The sequence below is a fragment of the Humulus lupulus genome, chromosome 1 (assembly GCF_963169125.1).
Source record: "Humulus lupulus chromosome 1, drHumLupu1.1, whole genome shotgun sequence".
Lineage (NCBI taxonomy): Eukaryota > Viridiplantae > Streptophyta > Magnoliopsida > Rosales > Cannabaceae > Humulus > Humulus lupulus.
The window spans coordinates 66,059,912-66,079,605 of NC_084793.1; the positions used below are offsets into that span (position 1 = coordinate 66,059,912).

General features: G+C 39.5%; 2 protein-coding genes across 11 annotated transcripts; one reads left to right on the plus strand and one right to left on the minus strand.

Annotated features, from left to right (window-relative positions):
* Window positions 1-235: 235 nt before the first annotated feature.
* Window positions 236-8,265, plus strand: LOC133793635 (serine/threonine-protein phosphatase BSL1). 5 transcript variants are annotated; one of them, XM_062230945.1, is made up of 21 exons: window positions 239-786; window positions 909-969; window positions 1,078-1,156; window positions 1,262-1,341; window positions 1,444-1,538; window positions 2,040-2,139; window positions 2,234-2,303; window positions 2,485-2,586; window positions 2,873-2,954; window positions 3,055-3,222; window positions 3,538-3,724; window positions 3,824-4,025; window positions 4,112-4,279; window positions 4,357-4,595; window positions 5,049-5,133; window positions 5,206-5,304; window positions 5,577-5,776; window positions 5,859-5,934; window positions 6,593-6,728; window positions 6,941-7,080; window positions 7,784-8,265. In XM_062230945.1, exons 1-21 carry the CDS (start codon window positions 582-584, stop codon window positions 7,865-7,867), a joined length of 2,658 nt encoding a protein of 885 aa, XP_062086929.1. In that variant the 5' UTR covers window positions 239-581; the 3' UTR covers window positions 7,868-8,265. The 5 variants fall into 5 exon arrangements, 4 of the variants coding, with proteins under 4 accessions (XP_062086943.1, XP_062086937.1, XP_062086929.1 ...); XM_062230949.1 differs by having other exon boundaries at window positions 3,827-4,025; XR_009874910.1 differs by lacking the exons at window positions 6,941-7,080; window positions 7,784-8,265 and adding an exon at window positions 6,280-6,362 and having other exon boundaries at window positions 238-786; window positions 6,493-6,609.
* On the minus strand, window positions 8,041-11,438 carry LOC133793663 (uncharacterized). 6 transcript variants are annotated; one of them, XM_062230966.1, is made up of 4 exons: window positions 11,315-11,438; window positions 11,069-11,188; window positions 9,360-9,412; window positions 8,041-8,879 (listed from the first exon to the last, which is right to left on the minus strand). In XM_062230966.1, the coding sequence occupies exons 3-4, from the start codon at window positions 9,384-9,386 to the stop codon at window positions 8,442-8,444; spliced, it is 465 nt and encodes a 154-aa protein (XP_062086950.1). In that variant the 5' UTR covers window positions 9,387-9,412; window positions 11,069-11,188; window positions 11,315-11,438; the 3' UTR covers window positions 8,041-8,441. The 6 variants fall into 6 exon arrangements, with proteins under 6 accessions (XP_062086950.1, XP_062086956.1, XP_062086968.1 ...); XM_062230972.1 differs by lacking the exon at window positions 9,360-9,412 and having other exon boundaries at window positions 8,041-8,895; window positions 11,315-11,436; XM_062230984.1 differs by lacking the exon at window positions 11,315-11,438 and having other exon boundaries at window positions 8,041-8,895; window positions 11,069-11,276.
* Window positions 11,439-19,694: the final 8,256 nt, after the last annotated feature.

The following is a 19,694-nucleotide window of genomic DNA, read 5'->3' on the forward strand; positions in this document are numbered from 1 at the left end:
AAAGAAAAAAGAAAAAATGTATTGTGGAATTTTGAAGCAGCTGTATTCAATGATTTGGGAAGGAATGGGTAAGCCAGGCCAGCCCTTTGTTTTGACATTTACAGGTTCCCACTTCCAAAAGGAAATGTGCAAGCCGGTTGACTCTTTATGGCTAGTGGGCCCAAACTCTATATCATTTCCACTTTTTTATTTTTTTATTTTTTATAAATAAATAAATTAATTAATTAATATTCCCTTTTTCCTTTTGATTTTGAGCTATGAAATGAAATATGTTGTTGTTCTGTTCTGTTCTTCACGGTTGCACAGGTTGTTCTTACATTTCGGATTATGCTCTCTGATAGAAACATAAATTCAAAAGAAGAGGACGGTGAGTTAAATTAGGAGAAAGACGAAATTGGGGCCTTAATGAGAATCTGAGGGCCCGGAGCCGAAGCTCGGACCCCCTTCGCCACCGCTATCGTCGTCCTCGATCTTAGGTTTTTCACTGTTTAGCGATTCAATCGAAAGTTGAGCAGTTTCTCCTTTGAAGAAGAGAAATTCTGTTTTAGTTTGGGTTTGGGTTTGGATTTTGGATTTAATTGATGGGTTCGAAGCCGTGGCTACACCCGGCTCCGACCTATCGTCCCCTCGAGACCTACTGGGATACCGATGAAGATTCCCCTGGTCCTCGCTGTGGTCATACTCTCACCGCCGTCGCCGCTACCAAGACTCATGGCCCTCGCTTGATTCTATTTGGAGGCGCCACCGCCATTGAAGGCGGCGCCGCTTCCTCCGCCCCTGGCATCAGTATACTTCTCTCTTTCTACATCTTAGTTACTCTTGCTTCACTCTTTGCTTTTTCTTTGAATCGATTGCTGTAAAAAATGAAGAACAAAAATAATGAATTGTTGTTCGTTTTGGTAATGTAGGGTTAGCGGGTGTGACGAATTCGGTTCATTCTTATGACGTTTTAACCAGGAAGTGGATTAGGTAAGTTGGGAATCCAATTTATTTTTGTTTCTCTTTCGACGACTGATTATTGTGTATGAGGTAGGACATTGTTAATCACTGTGGCGAGTTTGATTTTGGAATATGCAGAGTCAGGCCTGCCGGGGACCCACCTTCTCCGAGAGCAGCGCACGCTGCAGCTGCAGTGGGCACAATGGTTGTCTTTCAGGTGCTTAAAGCATTATAATTTGAGACAAAGAAATACTTTTACAAGGTTTTTGTGTCCATGTCTATGGATGTTAGCTTGATTTTTGAATTTATCTTGTATGGCTAGGGTGGCATTGGTCCTGCCGGGCATTCTACAGATGATCTCTATGTGCTTGATTTGACTAACGATAAATTCAAGTGGCACAGGTGATATTAGGCAGTTAGAATCAACTTCTTTCTATCATTTTTTTTAAGTTTGATTGTAGTTTATGAAAATCAAGCTTTATGGTTTTATAAATGTGATTGTAGAGTGGTCGTGCAAGGGCAAGGGCCAGGTCCTCGTTATGGGCATGTTATGGACTTGGTTGCTCAAAGATACCTTGTTACTGTTAGTGGCAATGATGGTGAGGGCATTTTTATGTTGGATTAAATTTGAGATTCAAGATTTTATTTTTATTGAAATTGTAAGTGTGGACATTTTCGGTTGTTAGACACCTTTTCACTAGCTTATGTTTAGTATGTAACGTATAGATTCCTATTTGTACGTAATGAATCTGCTGTTGACAACCCTAAGTATAGAGTATTTATGGTAGAAGTTTGCATCTTTTTAGAGTCTACTGGCTGTATTAGACGGTCAGTTTGGAAGTCTGTATTGTACAACAGGTACTAAGTTTTTTGCTTAAATTAGTACTGCATAGATAGATTTCATGCTGGCCGTAATTGAACCCAATGAAGCTAGGAAAAAAGAAAAGAAAGGGTTCTTAGCATATATCTGTTGGCTCAATTGTACAAATATGTTCTGTAGTTGGGACTACATTTGTATATCTTTAGATCCTCACCCAGAAAAGTTTATTTTCCCTGTGAGAATGTATGTAAACCATATTGTGGTTAATTATATTTTTCAGGGAAAAGAGTTCTTTCTGATGCTTGGGTATTGGATACTGCCCAAAAACCTTATGTATGGCAGAGGCTGAACCCCGAAGGTGATAGACCTTCTGCTAGAATGTAAGTACTGTTTTTCTTATTTATCATTTTATGATTTAAGTATTCTTTGGCTACTTAAATACCTATAGTACACTAAACTGACCATGTATTATAGGTATGCTACTGCCAGTGCTCGCTCAGATGGCATGTTTTTGCTTTGTGGTGGAAGGGACGCTTCTGGCACAGTATGTTGACTCTTTATGTAAAAGCTTCAGGAACTACATTAATAAACTCTATATCACCCACCATCCTTGTGCATACCGTGCTGTCCTTGTTTTGCCCTTTGATTTCTGCCTGAAGTTTAATAGTGAACTGGGCATCTGTTAAACTTTGGAATAATGTATAACCACATACTTGCTTGGACAGCCAATGGCAGATGCTTATGGGTTGCTAATGCATAGGAATGGACAATGGGAATGGACCCTTGCACCTGGAGTTTCTCCTTCATCAAGATACCAACATGCTGCGGTAAGCCATGTACTTTTTGAATTATGTTGCTAGTTGTTACTAATTTATGTATACTTTATAATGTACTATTTGTCTTTCAAGCGTGGTTTTTATTATATTTTAGATATATTTATTGAAGTAAAGTAATTACATTAGCCCTTTATCTCATTTCGTGGGAATAGAAGTGTTGGTGTTTTGTATCTATATTCATTTCTTGTTACCTTTTGCATGCACTTGTGCTTCACTTTATTGAGATATTTTATTAAGCCAATTTTTCTTACCTAGCTCTGAACATTATTTGTTTCAGGTTTTTGTTGGTGCAAGATTACATGTTACCGGAGGTGCTCTAAGGGGAGGGCGTGGAGTAGAAGGTGAAGCTGCTATTGCAGGTAAGCTTTAAGTCAAAGCTAACCACTAATTATTGTAATTTTAGTGACTTGCTATAACATTTTTTTTAATTTATTTATCATGGATATTTTGTTTATATAGTGTTGGACACTGCTGCTGGAGTTTGGTTGGATAGAAATGGACTTGTGACTTCCCCACGTACCAGCAAACATTCTGACTATGATCCTTCATTGGAGCTTATGCGCCGTTGTCGCCATGCGGCTTCATCTATTGGTGTTCGTATCTATATATACGGTGGCCTAAGAGGAGGTAGAGTCTAATTACAGTTTGCAATTTAAAGATTGTAATTAATTGTCTGAAAGTGTAGCCTTTTTTTCCCCTTCTTGAAGACTAGATTTACTGAAAGTTGTTCAAGTGGAAGTAGAACAAATTTGGCAAATTCCTTACTTTTCCATTGTCGTGAAAAGTAAACTAAGCCATATTTAACATTTTAAGAAGCACTGTTTGGTCATTTCCACATAGAATGAGAACTAATTTCGATCTGGTTTGTCTTGCAATACACGTAATCTTGACTAAGTTTTTTTTCTACATGTGATATATTTTTAATAACGTTTTCTTGTGCAGATATCCTGCTAGATGATTTTCTGGTTGCAGAAAATTCATCATTTCAGGCTGAAATGAATTCTCCTGTTTTGACATCTGAGAGATCAACGCCTATTACAAGTCCCAAAATAAATCAAGCTAACCTATCTTTCTCAGCAACACCTTCTCTAGATGGTGACTCTGAGAGTTCCACATCTGGCGGCATGAGGTTTTATTTTTTACTATGTATTCACACTCAAATTCTTTTCCATCTACTTTTAAACAGGTTCATGTTTATATAGTTTTGGTGATCTTTTTTCATCTTTAGCAGCATGGACAAAAATTCTTTGGAAAAACTCAGGGAGGCTTCTGCTGCTGAAGCTGAGGCTGCTAGTGCTGTATGGCAAGCTTTGCAGTCTTCATCTGTTGCTCCTGAAGAAACATCTGTATCCGATGACAACTCACAAGTGGCAGAAACAATTTCAGATGGTAGTGACAATGAGGCTGATGTTCGGCTCCATCCTAGAGCTGTAAGTTGTTTGCACCAATTTCTTATAAATTGATATCTTGTGCTGAAACTTCATAATTTATAAGTTTTTGTGCTGTTGCAATACAGGTTGTAGTAGCTAAAGAGGCTGTTGGTAACCTGGGTGGGATGGTGAGACAATTATCTTTGGATCAATTTGAAAATGAAAGCAGAAGAATGGTTCCAGTAAATAATGACTTGTCATATCCAGCCAAAAAGTTCACCAGGCAGAGATCTCCTCAGGGCTTACATAAGAAGGTACTTCATTATACATGTAAAGCTTTTTTTCCCCTTTTTATTTATTATGTCTCCTGTTAAAATTTCTTTCCATGCAGATTATATCTGCGTTGCTGAGGCCTCGAAACTGGAAACCTCCTGTCAACAGAAGGTTTTTCTTGGATTCTTATGAAGTGGGGGAGCTTTGTTATGCTGCTGAACAAATCTTTATGCAAGAGCCGACAGTTCTTCAGCTTAAAGCACCTGTTAAAGTATTTGGTGATCTTCATGGACAGTTTGGTGATTTGATGCGGCTGTTTGATGAATATGGATTTCCATCCACGGCAGGAGACATAACGTAAGTTCGGTAATTGTTTTTCAGTTTGCTAACATGTTGCTACTGCAAGTATAACATCTTGTGTTATGTGAAGAATTGACTTTATTAGATTCTTAATTGTCAAAAGACTGATTTTACTAGATTCTTAGTTGTCATGAAGTAGGAAAGGGCTCTTAGTTAATTGGGATTGGTTTGTTTTTAAAGGCGGGAGACTGGGAACTTTGTTCTGCCTTATAGTAAGGAGACCTTGTGGGTGTATTGGTAAATAGGAAATTGAGGTGGATGTTAGGTTTTCTTGTCTGTCTTGTTTTCAGCAGGAACCTTGGTGTCGTTATCCATTAAGAATTAGCTGTATCAGTAACAAAATATGTGAGCAATGTGTGTTGGTAGACTTTAATCTATGATTCGTTTTGTAAAAAAACATCAGGACAAGTTAGCAGGGTTGTTTAATTAGCCTATTATATTTATTTTCAGGTATATTGACTACTTGTTTTTGGGAGATTATGTTGATCGGGGACAGCACAGCTTGGAAACCATAACTTTACTTCTTGCACTCAAGGCAAGCTTTGCTTTGTAACACTTAAAATTTTGATATGAAGTCTCGCCTCTTAATTTCCTGCTGGTTTTGCAGATTGAGTATCCAGAAAATGTTCATTTAATACGTGGAAATCATGAGGCTGCTGACATAAATGCACTTTTTGGTTTTCGTATTGAATGCATTGAGAGAATGGTATAAATTTTTGTTCATGTTTTTTTTTTAATTATTATTTTATTAAGATACATTTATGAGGATTTGAGCCTATACCACTTGCATACACACTCACCCACACAATCACTTTGACCTAGCCTTAATATGTTGCTTGTATGAAAACCTAGGGAGAGAATGATGGAATTTGGGCGTGGATACATTTATGAGGATTTGAGCCTATACCACTTACATACACACTCACCCACACAATCACTTTGAGCTAGCCTTAATATGTTGCTTGTATGAAAACCTAGGGAGAGAATGATGGAATTTGGGCGTGGACACGATTCAATCAACTTTTCAACTATCTTCCACTTGCTGCACTCATCGAAAAGAAAATTATATGTATGCATGGTGGCATAGGGAGGTCTATACATTCTGTAGAACAAATAGAGAAGCTTGAGAGACCTATAACAATGGATGCAGGATCTATTATTCTAATGGACCTGTTATGGTATGCTCTTTTTCATATCAACTTTTCGTTTGCTGTTGATCTGTGTTTTAGTTATTTTGTCTTACGGTATCCATATAAACAGGTCTGATCCAACAGAGAATGATAGTGTGGAAGGATTGAGACCAAATGCTAGAGGGCCTGGTCTTGTTACGTTTGGGGTATGCATATTTTAGTCTATTGAAAGTAGAATTCCTGTATTTGTGATTATATTGTCTTATAAAAAAATTATATCCATATCATTGTTCGTGTGCAACTTTTTTCTTTATCTAGATATAGAACAATATGAATTCAATTTAAAAGGTACTAGAAACCGCAGGATTTAATAACTTAGTGATCAGCAGTATAAATGCTTAGATCTTATGAGAAATATTTATCATCCCAGAAGTGGAAAAAAGGGGAATCTTACTCTTTGCCTAAAAGAAATGAATTGAAATAGTGATTTTTCAATTCTCAAAATGGAATATATTTTAATCATCGATGTCATGATTCCTTACTTTTGACAGGATACAAATGTCTAAATTTGATATATTTAGATATTTTTCAGACCTATTGCTGATGCTAGGAATCACTGTAGCAGCCCAAAATTGTATCCATTTTTTTATAATATTATGCATGGATTAGATATATCATTCTGTCATCTACAATGGAATTTGACAAGTGAGAAGACTCAATGAAGACTATGCCCATTGGAATTTTCCTTGATCCCTTCTCTTCAGAAGTCTTCAGCTCATCTTTATGTTTTAGAATTATAAAATCAGTTACAAAGAGTTTGCCTCCATAAACTGAAAGTTCTACTGTTATGCTTGCTACTTGCAGCCGGATCGCGTCACAGAGTTCTGTAAGAAAAACAAGTTACAGCTAATTATAAGGGCCCATGAATGTGTCATGGACGGGTTTGAAAGATTTGCCCAGGGACAGTTGATCACTCTTTTCTCAGCAACGAACTACTGTGGTAAGCAAATTTTTAGCCTAAAGTAAAAATAGATTATTATTATTATTATTATAATTGTTGTTGTTGTTGTCGTCGTCATTTTATATTATATTTAAAAAAAAAAAGCTTACTTTTGAGCTTTTCGAATGAAAAGGCAAAATTTGTTTTTTTATTCCTAATTTTATGTTAGGCAAAAAATAGTAATTTCAGTTGTGTATGATATCTGCATATAGGGACGGCAAACAATGCCGGGGCTATTCTTGTAGTTGGCAGGGGATTGGTTGTGGTTCCAAAATTAATTCATCCATTGCCACCTCCATTGCAATCACCCGAGACATCTCCAGAGCGTGTTATGGAAGACACATGGATGCAGGTGAGACTTTTACTCTTATATATATAATATTTATAATATGATGTCCTACACTCTGCTTGGCATGGAAGGAAGGATTGGTATTTCCCACTCTTACCATGGGTTCAGAAAGTATAGAATAATATGTGAAGTATTGCTAAATTTTGTTGATAATCAATGAATAAAATTAAACTTACTTGGCTTTTATATTTTTTGCTGGAAAGAAAATAATAATAATAATAATAATAATATGAAGGAAGAACAGAAATAAAGTACATAAAGTAAACGGACCAGGAATAAAACTAAACAAATTAATAAATTAAGAATCCTAATAGAAAATTCCAATATTTTTAGAACATGATGTTACATCGGTCCCCTGACTTGGAAGAAAGTTGTCCTCAAGTTATATGTTGGTAACTTCAGTTTATCTGAAAATAGATCCTAAACATTGAAAGTAAATGAAATTCCCATATCCAACAGTTAGCTCACCACTTATGCATTTTCCCGGACGTTGTTTAGAATATGAAATGGGCCAATTTATTCTGTTTTACTTGTTTGGTGGGTAACTTCAGTTTGGTCATCTGTTTGTGGGTATGCTGTTGTTGTACTATACTGAAAGTTGTATCAAACTTCCTATTGCTACAAAATGATCAAGGAACAGACACGACCATAGTTCAATTTTAAAAAGACATCTGTTATTTATAACTATGTTTCTGCTGTTATGCAGGAGCTTAACATTCAAAGACCACCGACTCCGACTCGTGGTCGTCCACAGCCTGACCATGACCGGAGTTCTCTTGCTTATATATGATATATCTTTCCTCATGCCACCGATTTTTGCATCTTTGTAAATTGCCTTGTATGTGATCTCCTCTTCTCCAGATGCTTATTTTATTCTTGATTCAACCTCAAGCAGAATGTCTGTATTGGTTCTCCTATTTTATTCAAGTCACATAAGATGAATGTACTATAGATTGGAAGTAGTAGAAAATTAGTTGTTAGCGGGATCATCACTCAAGATTGAGTTTGTAATACATGTACATTATTTTATTTTAGGCCCATCTAGAGATGTATTTTCTGCTGTCCAACATAGAGAAAACTTACAGGGGAGAAATTTGGTTTAGTCTTTGTGTAATGTAATATAAATTACAAAATAATTATGTATACCATTTGTTTCTTAAAAAAAAAACCGTTTCTTTTGGCGAGCCATCATATCTTTCGATCAATAATTTTTACAAGGTTTTCTCGCACCATATTCTGTAACTTGGTGGTGATTTGAACGGGCATTGTGTGCACACGACATTCTATGCATTTCTCAAATAGGAAAAACAGATGAGTGTTGGTTTACTTGCATTATTCATGGCATGAAAAGAAAGAGAAGAATGTTAATATTTTGGTGGAAAGATGCGTGAATGAGTAGAAAGGACAGCTTGTTGAATGTATTTGTTGGAATTAGTTGGATCAGGAATCCAACTGATTTCACTCATGTTGGGTATCTCAACAAAAGTCATAGTGAATTCTCCCACCTTCTCAACTTTCCCTCTCTTGCCTGCCCTCAACACAAGGCTGTTTCTGTTGTAGGAGAAAATCCCTTTGGACAATCGAATGATGTCTCCAGCCTCGAAGGCTTGGCACTCCTCTCCCCACAACTGGAAGTGAACCGCTGCCGTTTCGTCCGCCACAAGCGACAAGCATGTCTTGTTTTGACCTTCCGTTACCGTTTTGCCTTTCTCCAACAGTATGAACTGTGTGTTTATGTTGTTCTGCGCTGCAGGTACTATGTCTTTCAGACTAGTCATCTTTGCTGCCTTTTGTGTCTGCCTCTGCATCAAAATCAATCTAAGAAACATACCAAATTAAATCACTTGAAAAGTGGAAAAAAGTAAAGACCCATATAAGATCATTACCAGTTTAACTTATAAGCAAAATTTGAGTTCTAAAGCAGACAATTATGGAGGGGTTGGTTGCATTCCATGTTACCCATTCTTATTGATGTGTCATGTTTTCGGACCAAACTATGATCTCTGGAATCAATAGGGTTAGATAGGCTAGTTGGGTTCATAACTTGCTCCCATGAGTTATGTGATTTCTCATGGGACTTGTTTAGTTAGTTTTTTTTTTGGTTGCCACCTGAAGATGGTAGACGGCTGGATTGTAGGATTTCAACGAGAAGATAAGTTGAAAGAAAAAGCGGTCTAAAGTAATATGTCCTCTAATAAAGAAGATCTTAGATGATGATTTTGAAGAAAAAAAAATGAGATTAAACTCAACTGGAAATTCTGTGGTGGCTATCTATAACCCACCGGTGGATTATGATCTGAGCCACTCATATTTTGCTTTGTTTATACTCTTATACCTGCACACGGAGCCTGGATTAATGTATAAGGACCGATTGATTTTCTTCAATAAAATATCTTACGTATTTTATAAATGGCTATCAAACGGTATTTTGTATTTAATAAAATTTTGCATGGTTTAACAGAATTTTATATGCTTTAACAGTTCGTTATTAACACTTTAACAATATCTATAATTCAGTCTAGCAATGCAACAGTTGAGAAATATACAATGGCTATTTAACAGTAATTGTTGTGCCAGTCAGTTTTTGTTATGCCAAACAGTTTTTTGTTATCATGAGTTTGAAATACAGATGCAATTAAAATAAGTGAACTATTTTACAGAAAAATGAATAAAATATATTATGCTCATAATATACCACTCGAGAATTCCAAGATACTAGTGAAAAAAAAACTTGATCTAATTATGGTTCTAATAACACAGGTTATGGTTCTTATGAAATGAGGAAAAAAAATTAATTAGACAATTCTTCTAAGTAAAATTAAAGATGAACCTTCAACAAGAAAAAATCTGAAAAATGCACACATATGTTCTATATGTATCACCCCTAAAAATAAAACGAATCCAAACCCTAATCGAATATTAACAAAATTTAGGCATTTAGTATACAATATGGGGAATTGAAGATGAAGGGTTAAAAACTATATATTTGTAGTTTATTCATATTTGTAGTATTTATATTTAAAAACTACATAATTTTCATGATATATATTAAATGATGTGAAATAATTAAAATATATAACATGGTTTTAAAAGAAATTACTATGAAACAATATTTTTTATGGTTCAATAGAATTTGGTATAGTTTAACAAAATTTGGTATGTTTTAAAAGTGGTTATTAACACTTTAACAGAACGGAGGACAAACAGATCAAATATGTAGGACGGAGGAAGTCGGCGAAAGAGAGAGAATGGCGAAATAAAGAACAAACAATACAAATTTACGCTAATCTATAAAAGTTAAAGCAACAAAAATATAAGAATTTTAATGTCTACTATATTCAAGAATTGCAACCAGAAGAAATAGTTGAATCTTCGTCTTAACTTATAAATTACCTAAACTAAATCTTTTAAATATTAAGAGAACGCTTTCTTTTTAATAACATGTAGTATATTTTAATTATTTCACATATTTAATATATATTATAAAAATTATGTAATATTTAAATATATATATATTTTAAATTCAAACATATGTAGTACAAAACGTGCATTGTAACTAGTATTAATATATAAACGTATAGAAGACATGCACCACACTTTTTTACTCAAAGGAAGAAGTTTGAAGGGGTTAAAGGAAGAAGACATGTACAGTTCGAAGTCTGACTCTACTCATTCACATTTCCTATCTCACCACACTTGTATAAATCCCAAACCAAAAGTCCCTTTTATACTCGAGGGTTCCTTACGTGGTAGGATGTATCATAAAAATTATACACCACCATAGAATTTCCCTAAACTCATATCATAATAGGTAATAGACAATTCTTCGAACACGTAGCGGGCATAAAGTAAGGACAGCATTTTCATCTTCTAATTATACAATTGGAGTTTTGATGCTTTTCACGGTACAAATACGTAGAAAAATAAAAAGATATATATATATATATATTTATACATGTGTATGGATGTATTAAATGGAAAACAAGAATACCTTAATTTATGATAAATCTGTATTGTTTGATCATCAGAGGTTGAGAATTCTTTCCCAGAGAACAAAGTGGACGAGGAAAAAGATCCAGTGCCTCACCTGGAACTCCCGCCGAAGATGCTTCTATCCAACCAAGTGTGGGTAGAGATCAAAAGGGAAAAGAGAGTGAGGAAAATAAATTAGAGTATGTACATCTTGTATGAATCAAATTACATCTATAATATTTTTTCGAAAAAAAAAAATACATACCACTCTTTATTTATCCACCGCCTTTCAACAGTCACATTCCGATTTCCTCTCTTAAAAAAAGAGTAATGTTACTTACACCAATTCAGATGCCAGCACTTTTTACACCATCTTTTTTTTTTTTACGGTACTCACTATTATAAAATATAATATCATATCATTTGTGAAATATTTGAGTAGATAATTTTAGTATATATATTATTATTATTAAAATATAATTACATTACTTTAGTGCTTGTCCATTCTAACTAGATATTGAATTTTCACCCCATTCGATCTATTTTTCTAATTGATCAAAAAATATTAATTTGCTTCATGATAAATTTCAAAAATTAAAACAAAATCATTTATATTTTTGGGAAATTTTTGGGTACTGCAGTACAGGCGCTGAAAATGTCAGTACCATAGTGTCGTTTTTAAAAGGAAAATTTGAGTTTTAATGCAATAAGTGACACTCTGTTTGAAAAATACCTTATTACTATAAAACTCTCGTTTTGGTGCTACTAATGTCGTTACTACCCAAAATACCCCTAGCATAATTTTCCCTCTCTTTTTCTCGTAGTCTTCACTCTCTATCTCTTATGTTTTCCCTCTCTGTCTCTCAAACTTTCGTACACAAAAAAAAAAAGCCAGCCACCATTAATTTGCATTTCCGATCTAGGGGCAAGTTGTGAGTCAAGTCAAGAAACTTCATTTTGGATTTCGGATCTAGGGAAAAAATCTTATGGGTAAGTATATATTTGTTATATGTAGTGAGGAAACTTGTCTGGTTACATTACTTGTCTTAGTTCGAACAGATCTATGTATGCCTTCATGTTTTATTGTAATTTTTCACGGAATTAATTTTGGATATTTCGTGCGTTTTTTTCTGGATTTTTTTCCTGCCTTGATGAGTGTCGATGAAACTCGATAAGTCTCGATGTGTTGCATGCATGCTGGCTCGATGGTCCTCGATGGACCTCGACATGCCTCGATAGTGTTAGGATGTTAGTACCTCGATGGTACTCGATTGTACTCGATAAAACTCGATAGGTGTATAAGAGTTTAATTGGATTTAATAACTCGATTGTACTCGATAAAACTCGATAGGAGTATAAGGTTTAATTGGATTGTTTGCCTCGATTGTTCTCGATAAAACTCGATAGGTGTATAAGAGTTTAATTGGATTGTTTGCCTCGATAGTCCTCGATTGTACTCGATAAAACTCGATAGGTGTATAAGAATTTTATTGGATTGTTTGCCTCGATAGTCCTCGACTGTACTCGATAAAACTCGATATGTGTGACCTCGATAGGACTCGACATATATCGATAGAAATCGATATTTTCTGTTTTATGTTGTAGTTTAACTTTTTGACCTTTTTTTTTTGTTTTTTTTTTTGCAGATTCGACTGTTTCCGTATTTGTTGCATTCAATGGTGTTTGGGAACTCGAAAATAAGGATTGGATTTTCAGAGATGCTGAAAATCAAGTTTTGCCCGTGGAGAAGGGTGTAACATATGAGCAACTGCTTGACATTTTGTACGATGAGCTTGAAGTGCATAAATGTGTGCATGAATTAAAAATTGAGGTCCCGTACACATGCCTATCACAATCCGTCAAACCTACCGTTATAAAAAATGATAGGCATGTGCGTGCATTCATTGGGTTAGCATCGAAATCTGTAGAGAAGCTCATTCCTCTATGTGTCACATTGATTAAGAAGGGAGGTTTAAGAAATGCATCGGCTTCTGCCAGTGTTAATAAAGAAGTTCGATTTGAAGAGAACATTTTTCCTCCATGTCATGGTTTCAAAGGAACTCAAGGTGACGTTGGAACATGTGTTCCCGAGACAAATCCAGATGTCATAGTCCATGATGATATCCCGGTTAGAGATCCTTCATATGTGCATGACACGGCAGAGTACGATCCCTATGGCTACGAACCTTATGTTAACGACGATCTTATTGCTGATGCAACAGATCTTGGTGGGCCAGATGTTAGGGAAGATTTTCCAACACAGAGTTCAGATGTTATGGTAGATGAGGAGCGTAGAATAGAAGACCAGCAAACACTTGGGACCAGCAGTAGTCGTCCATGTCCAAGTAGAATCGATGATAGTTTTAGATGGAGTTCTCCATTGGAATTAGGTGAAGATCGTAGAACATGGAGTGCTCCCATGTTCACCAAAGAGGAAATAGAGGCCTCACATCAACATCATTCCTCAACCAGCAAAGCTTCAGGAGAATTGCACCTTGGGAAGTTCTTTCAGAACAAGCTTGAATTGAAAACCAAAGCATCCATATTTGCGATGAAGAATAATTTTGAGTTTATGGTGAAGAAATCTGGGACTGATGTGTGGTACATTACCTGCAAGGATCCTGATTGTGATTGGAGATTGAGGGGTAAGAAAAAAATGCGATCTGAAATGTTCGAGATTACTGTATACAACAAAGTACACACTTGCTCACAAGAAATTCGAGATAAGGACCACCGTCAAGCATCACCATGGGTTGTTGGGCACCTAATCAAGAGGAAATTTGCTACCGATGGTACTCGGTACATGGCAAACAACATAAGGGAGGACATGAAGCACTCTTTTGGGGTTGAAATGAGCTATGAGAAGGCGTGGAGATGCAGAGAAAAGGCTCTTATGTATGTCAGAGGGAAACCTGAGGAATCATACTCCAAGTTACCTGGATACCTGTGTCAGTTGGAGCATAAGAACCCATGTACAATTACTGATTTTGTAGCAGAAGATGGTCGTTTCTTGTATTGCTTATTTTCCCTCGGTGTTTCTAGGTGTGGTTTCCAGTACTGTCGTCCTGTAATTTGTGTGGATGACACATTCTTGAAGAATAAGTATGGTGGCCACATGCTCTGTGCTGTTGCATTGGATGCAAACAACCAGTTGTTTCCAATTGCGTTTGCATTGGTGGATAGTGAGAACCATAACTCTTGGACTTATTTCATGAGAAAATTGAAGGAAACCATATGGGACGTTGAGAACCTTGCTTTTGTATCGGACAGGCATAAAAGCATTAATCATGCTTTGGAGCTTGTGTTCCCAGATGCGTATCACAGTGCATGTTACCATCATATCTGTATAAATGTTGTGGCAAAATTCAAAACTGACCACGTGCAAGACATCATGGGGTGTGCAGCGTACGCATTTCGAAGAACGGAATTTCACAAGTTCTTTGACAAGATTAAGGTAATTGATCTGCTCATTGCTCAATAGCTAGAGGGAATTGGCTTTGAAAGGTGGAGTAGTGCTTATTTTCCTGGTAACCGATACAATATCATGACGAGTAACTATGCAGAAAGCTTTAACAATAAGACCAAGGAGGCAAGGAGCTTTCCAGTCGCCACTTTTCTTGAATTCATAAGATTCACTCTTCAGTCTTGGTTTGTAGATAGACGTGAAAGAGCTGCAAAAGCAACAACTGTGTTATCACCTGAGATGGAAAAGGATTTGAAGAGAATAGGTGATAAAGCAATTTTTTTAGATGTCCAAGTCCTTGGTTATCACGAATTTCTTGTGGTCGATGGTAATGGTGATGGTGAGGTGAACTTGGCCACAAAATCATGCACTTGTGGCATGTTCCAAACCATTGGGATACCCTATGTACATGCTTTTGCTGCAGCCAGAAAAAGAAGCATAAACATTTACTCACTGTGTTCCCCTTACTATAGAATCGAGGCATTGAAGGACACTTATAAAGATACTATTTACCCTGTTGGGAACGAGGATGAATGGGTAATCCCTGATCACATCAGAGATACGGTTGTCGACGTCCCTACTGAGAAAACCCCTGTAGGAAGGCCCAGGAAACAGAAAGTGGGTAGGCGAAAGACAAATCGCTATGCTTCAAGCGGGGAAAATATTGTCAAGCCACGTAAGTGTAGCAGATGTGGTGGTAGTGGGCACAATAGGAAGTCATGTAAGGCTATGATTTAAAATATTGTGTTATGTAATTATTTAATTGATTTTGCTTCTCCTCTATTCCAATGGAATTTTATTTATAGGCTGTGATAAATGTTTTTACTCCAAACATGTTTTTGAACTCGTTGTTTTGATATAAACATTGTTGACACGGTTCTTCGGCAACAGGTAATTAAGAGAAGGAGAGAAAGGGATTAGTGCCAAACGTAGAACCGTAACAGATATAAGATCTTAGAGGATGAAATAGGTGACTCAAGACACGTTTTTAAGTGGTTCAAAGGTTAAAATCCTTCTACTCCACTAGTGAATATTATTTATATATTCTGGATATTTGGTTACAAAGTATATATCCTTCCAGGGACTATTTTTTCCAACCCCTATCAACTCCCAGGGTCTCCATATTTATAGGAGAAGGCACCTGGAAGTTGGTAGGGAGGTCATCCCGTGACCTTCTTACTTGTCGTATCAATTCTGTGACATTCATGATTAATTCCTAAACCTGACACATAAGTATGGTCAAATCAATAGGCAAGGAAGTAATGGGCCGCACGGCCCAACCCAGCCGTGGGTGTCTGAACACGCACATTCCTGCTGCGTGTCCGAGAAGTCAGGGAGATATCGGACACGTGATGTCAGATATATGCACGTTTATCTTACGTGTCTTGACTTTACAAGGGGTCATAGCCTCCATATCTAGCTCGTACCACGAGCTGCTCATTTGACCCGACCTTCGGCCTTCCGATTCCTTGCTCCAGTCTTGGCGAGTCCTTGAGGATTCCTCGAGCTAAGGGGGGTACGACCTCAAGACAGGAGCTCTGGTCTGGGGGATGTTTATGGACTAACCATGATTAGTCCGAAGCTCGGCCTGCTAATCAGCCCGTGGGAAAATCAGGGCGTACATCTGCCCCCAAAGCTCCTGCTCGTGGTATATGACGTCGCATATAAGACCATAGTAGGGGCTTTTAGACTTCCCCACAAACTCTTCGCATTCCACTCTTTATGCAGGCGCCTGATACGTGGAACATCGTGGGTGGTGACGGTACGTCTTACGAGAACCGCATTTAATGGCCTAGCCTATGTCCAGCCGTCGTTTCATATTTCGAGTGGAGGGCCTCAGATCCCTCATCAGGGCCATCCAAGAGCCTTCTACACGTGATCCTTCACGCATATAAAAAGGGGGTGGCCACCCTACGTACGGGCCACCCTTTCGTTCGAAATTTTCCAAACCTCTTTTCCTCTTTCCTCTCCATATTCCAGAAGAACGAAACCCTCGACTCTGTTGCTGCCATTTTCATCGTTCAAGAAGCTTAGGCGTACGGATTTCTCCGAAGCTTTGGAAGCTACTACACCGACGAAGCTCCTACCAACGCAACACTCTCGTCTACCTCCCAGCCATACACTGTAAGTTTCCTGACCCTGTGTGCTTTGAAAACATGCTACTGTAGCTTAGGTAAATTTTTTTACTATAGCCGCATGCAAGGGTTTTCTGGGTTTTGTAGATATGGAGGGTGACAACCTTTTTAGGTTAGGGTATATTTGTTGTAGGAAATCGCTTTTAGAATATGGGTTTCAGGATGCCTTTCCTGGGAAAATTTCTGGGTAGGAGTTTTGGGAATTTTTGGGTGCAAAACCGGGTAGCTTAGGGAACACGCCTCACAAGTGGTTTTGCAATTTTCTGTCTACTGAAACTTTCCCCCCAAGGCAAATTCTATTCTGAACCTCCTGACACACGAATTCCGAGTAATCGGGGATCTGTTGGGAGTATGAGCGCGTGTTCATTGAACCGCGTGGCTCCACTCTCCACGGGCTGGGCTTACCTCAGCTCGTGCAAGTAATAATTGCTTCTTTCTCCTGCTTGGGTTGCCTTTTCTAAAGTGTTTTCTTTTGTTCGTTAGGCGACCAGATGGCTCCAAAAAAGAATCTCCCCCAGAAGAACGTTGGAAGCTCGGCCTCCCAACAGGAGAAAGGAAAGGCGGTGGTGCCTAGCTCCTCGATCCCTCGTTTTGGGCCGGCAGTGGAGAAGGAGGTCGAGGTGGCCCCTGACGCATTCTTTGAGGCGGAGAGAATCATCTCAAAGATAACCGATCAGATGAAGATTAACAAACTCTTCCTCACTCACAACATCGCGCTGGGGAAAGCCTCCGTTATTTCCCGACCTGCCTCGGATGGCGAGCAGAACTGCGCGCCGCTCGACGAATCGTTCGCGGCCTGGAGTGGTGAACACTTTAAGGCAGGGGCCTTCCTTCCCCTGGATCAATACTCTTCTGATTTCCTGAACTACGTGGGGTTGGTCCCATTTCAGCTCCCCCCCAACTCCTACCGTCTGCTGGTAGGGTTGAGGTACTTGTTCCAGAAGCAAGAGTGGGAGGTCCCCACTCCTGCGGATATTTTATATTTCTTTTGCCTCAAAGCCAGCCCGGACTAGCGGGGGCGAGGCGACGGGTTTTACTATTTAACCCTTTTTCCCAACACGGCGGCGGTCATCGAGCTGCCCAGCCACCCCAATGATTTCAATGACCAGTTCTTCATGTCAACTGGGTTCCGGAACTGCGAGCACCACTACTTCAATCGTCCTCGTAAGTGCTCTCTGACCCTAGCTCGTGTGTTTAAATATCACTTTAGCTCCTCCTGTACCCCTTTCTGACTTAAACTCATTACGCAGCCATCTTCGCGAGGACAGAGAAATCTGTGACCCTCGGGGCACAGTATGAAACACTGGCGGGCTTGCCCCCCAGTGAGAAGGATTATCGCGTGCTCGTGACGGACGAGATGATGGTGGCTTGCAAGTTGATTTTTCCGAATCAAACTCTGAACCTAAAGAGGCCCAGGGGGCTGCCCCCAGCTCGCGACGTCAGACCTATCAACGTGGAGGAGGTCGCGGAAGATGAAGGTGAGGAGGACGAGGGCGATGAAGTTCCGCTTGTGATGAACAGGAAGAGGACCTTGGAGGTCACCCAGAGGATGGGCGAGGAGAGGATCCAATCCGTAGTAGCCAATCCGTAGCAGCCGCGGGTCCTTCTGGCCTAGGTAACCCTTACTTGTTTAGGAGTCTAGGGCCGCTGCAGACCCCCGGCTGGCTAGGTTCAATCCTAGGCAGCTCGTCCATCGTCACAGGAGCGATCCGGACCTGAACACGCTCCTGCTCCATTGTGTCGACCGGCTCGTGCTGGACCACCAGGAGAGCCGGCCTAGGGGTACCGTAGTAGTAGATAACACCTTATCCTTTAGGTCGATCCTTTTCCAGGAGTATGGGACAAACTTACGCACATGGCCATCACTCCAGAGGGGTATCTATGCTCCGGGGCTTAGGCAGTACGTAGGAGAATCTAGCCCCGAATCGGACCCGGAGCCAGAACCTGCGCCAGTTCGGGAAATAATCGTCTTAGGTTCTTCCAGCTCGGGGGGTAGGGCTCCCTTAGTATTCGTATATTTTTTAGCTTTAACCTTTTGTCTTTATCTCTGTATGATTGTTAACTTGTAATAACCATGTTTTTTGTTTGACATAAGAGATGTCTCAGCCCGAGGGGAGCTTGCGAGGCGCAGTCTTCGAGGGAAACCCCTCAGCCGGGCCAAGACTGAAAAGGCTCCGGGGGTCCAGGAGCACTGCTGGGACCTCCACCAAGTCCCCGTCAAAGGAGAAGTAGAAAACCCCGTCAGTCGAGGATGCGGGAGCGATTCTTCCTGCTGCCGAAGCAGGCCAAATGCCTCCACCACCTCAGCGAACTCCAACCATCACCCAGGACGCAGGGACGGAGCTCGGGGCTCCGGCTGCGGTGGCCTCCGATGTGCGCATCCCAGTCAACCCTCAGAACCTAGAGAAGATCCCCGAGGCCTTCCGGGGAACGGTGTACGAATCGGCGAACTACGCTGTTGACCATATCTGTAAGTTCACCGAGAAGGAGCTCCGGGCTATTGAGACAATGAGCCCGGTTGACGTAATGGAGTCTTCAATGAGCATGACTCTAACGGTAAGCTGCCCCCTCCTTTTTTCTTTGTCTTAGGCTTTTACCATTATACTTTGCCCTACTTTTCCTCTAAGGCAATTTATCTTTCATTTCCCTCAGGGCGTCGTCGCTCTTCACCGGAGCATCACCAGGGCCAAAACTCAGCTCGAGGATATGAGGACCGATCACCAGGCCACCCTTCAGGAGGCCAAAGTGACTAAAGATGCCTTGGCGACCTCGAAGGCCGAGTTGGAGAAGACCCGCTTGAAGGTCCAAGAGCTCGAGACCTCCCTTGCCACCTCGTGGAAAGACCTCGAGGCTGCGAAGACTGAGATCCAAGCCGCCCAGGTCGCCCTGGAGGCCGAACGGACCACATCGGAGTAGTCCATGCAGGATCTGTTCTATCACTGCTGGGCTTTCAACCCGGAGGCTGACTTCTCCTTCATGTCACCGAGCCTTTGGGCGAGCTTGCTGGTGAAGTTTCAAGCTCGCCTTGAGCAAGAGGCACCGCCTTC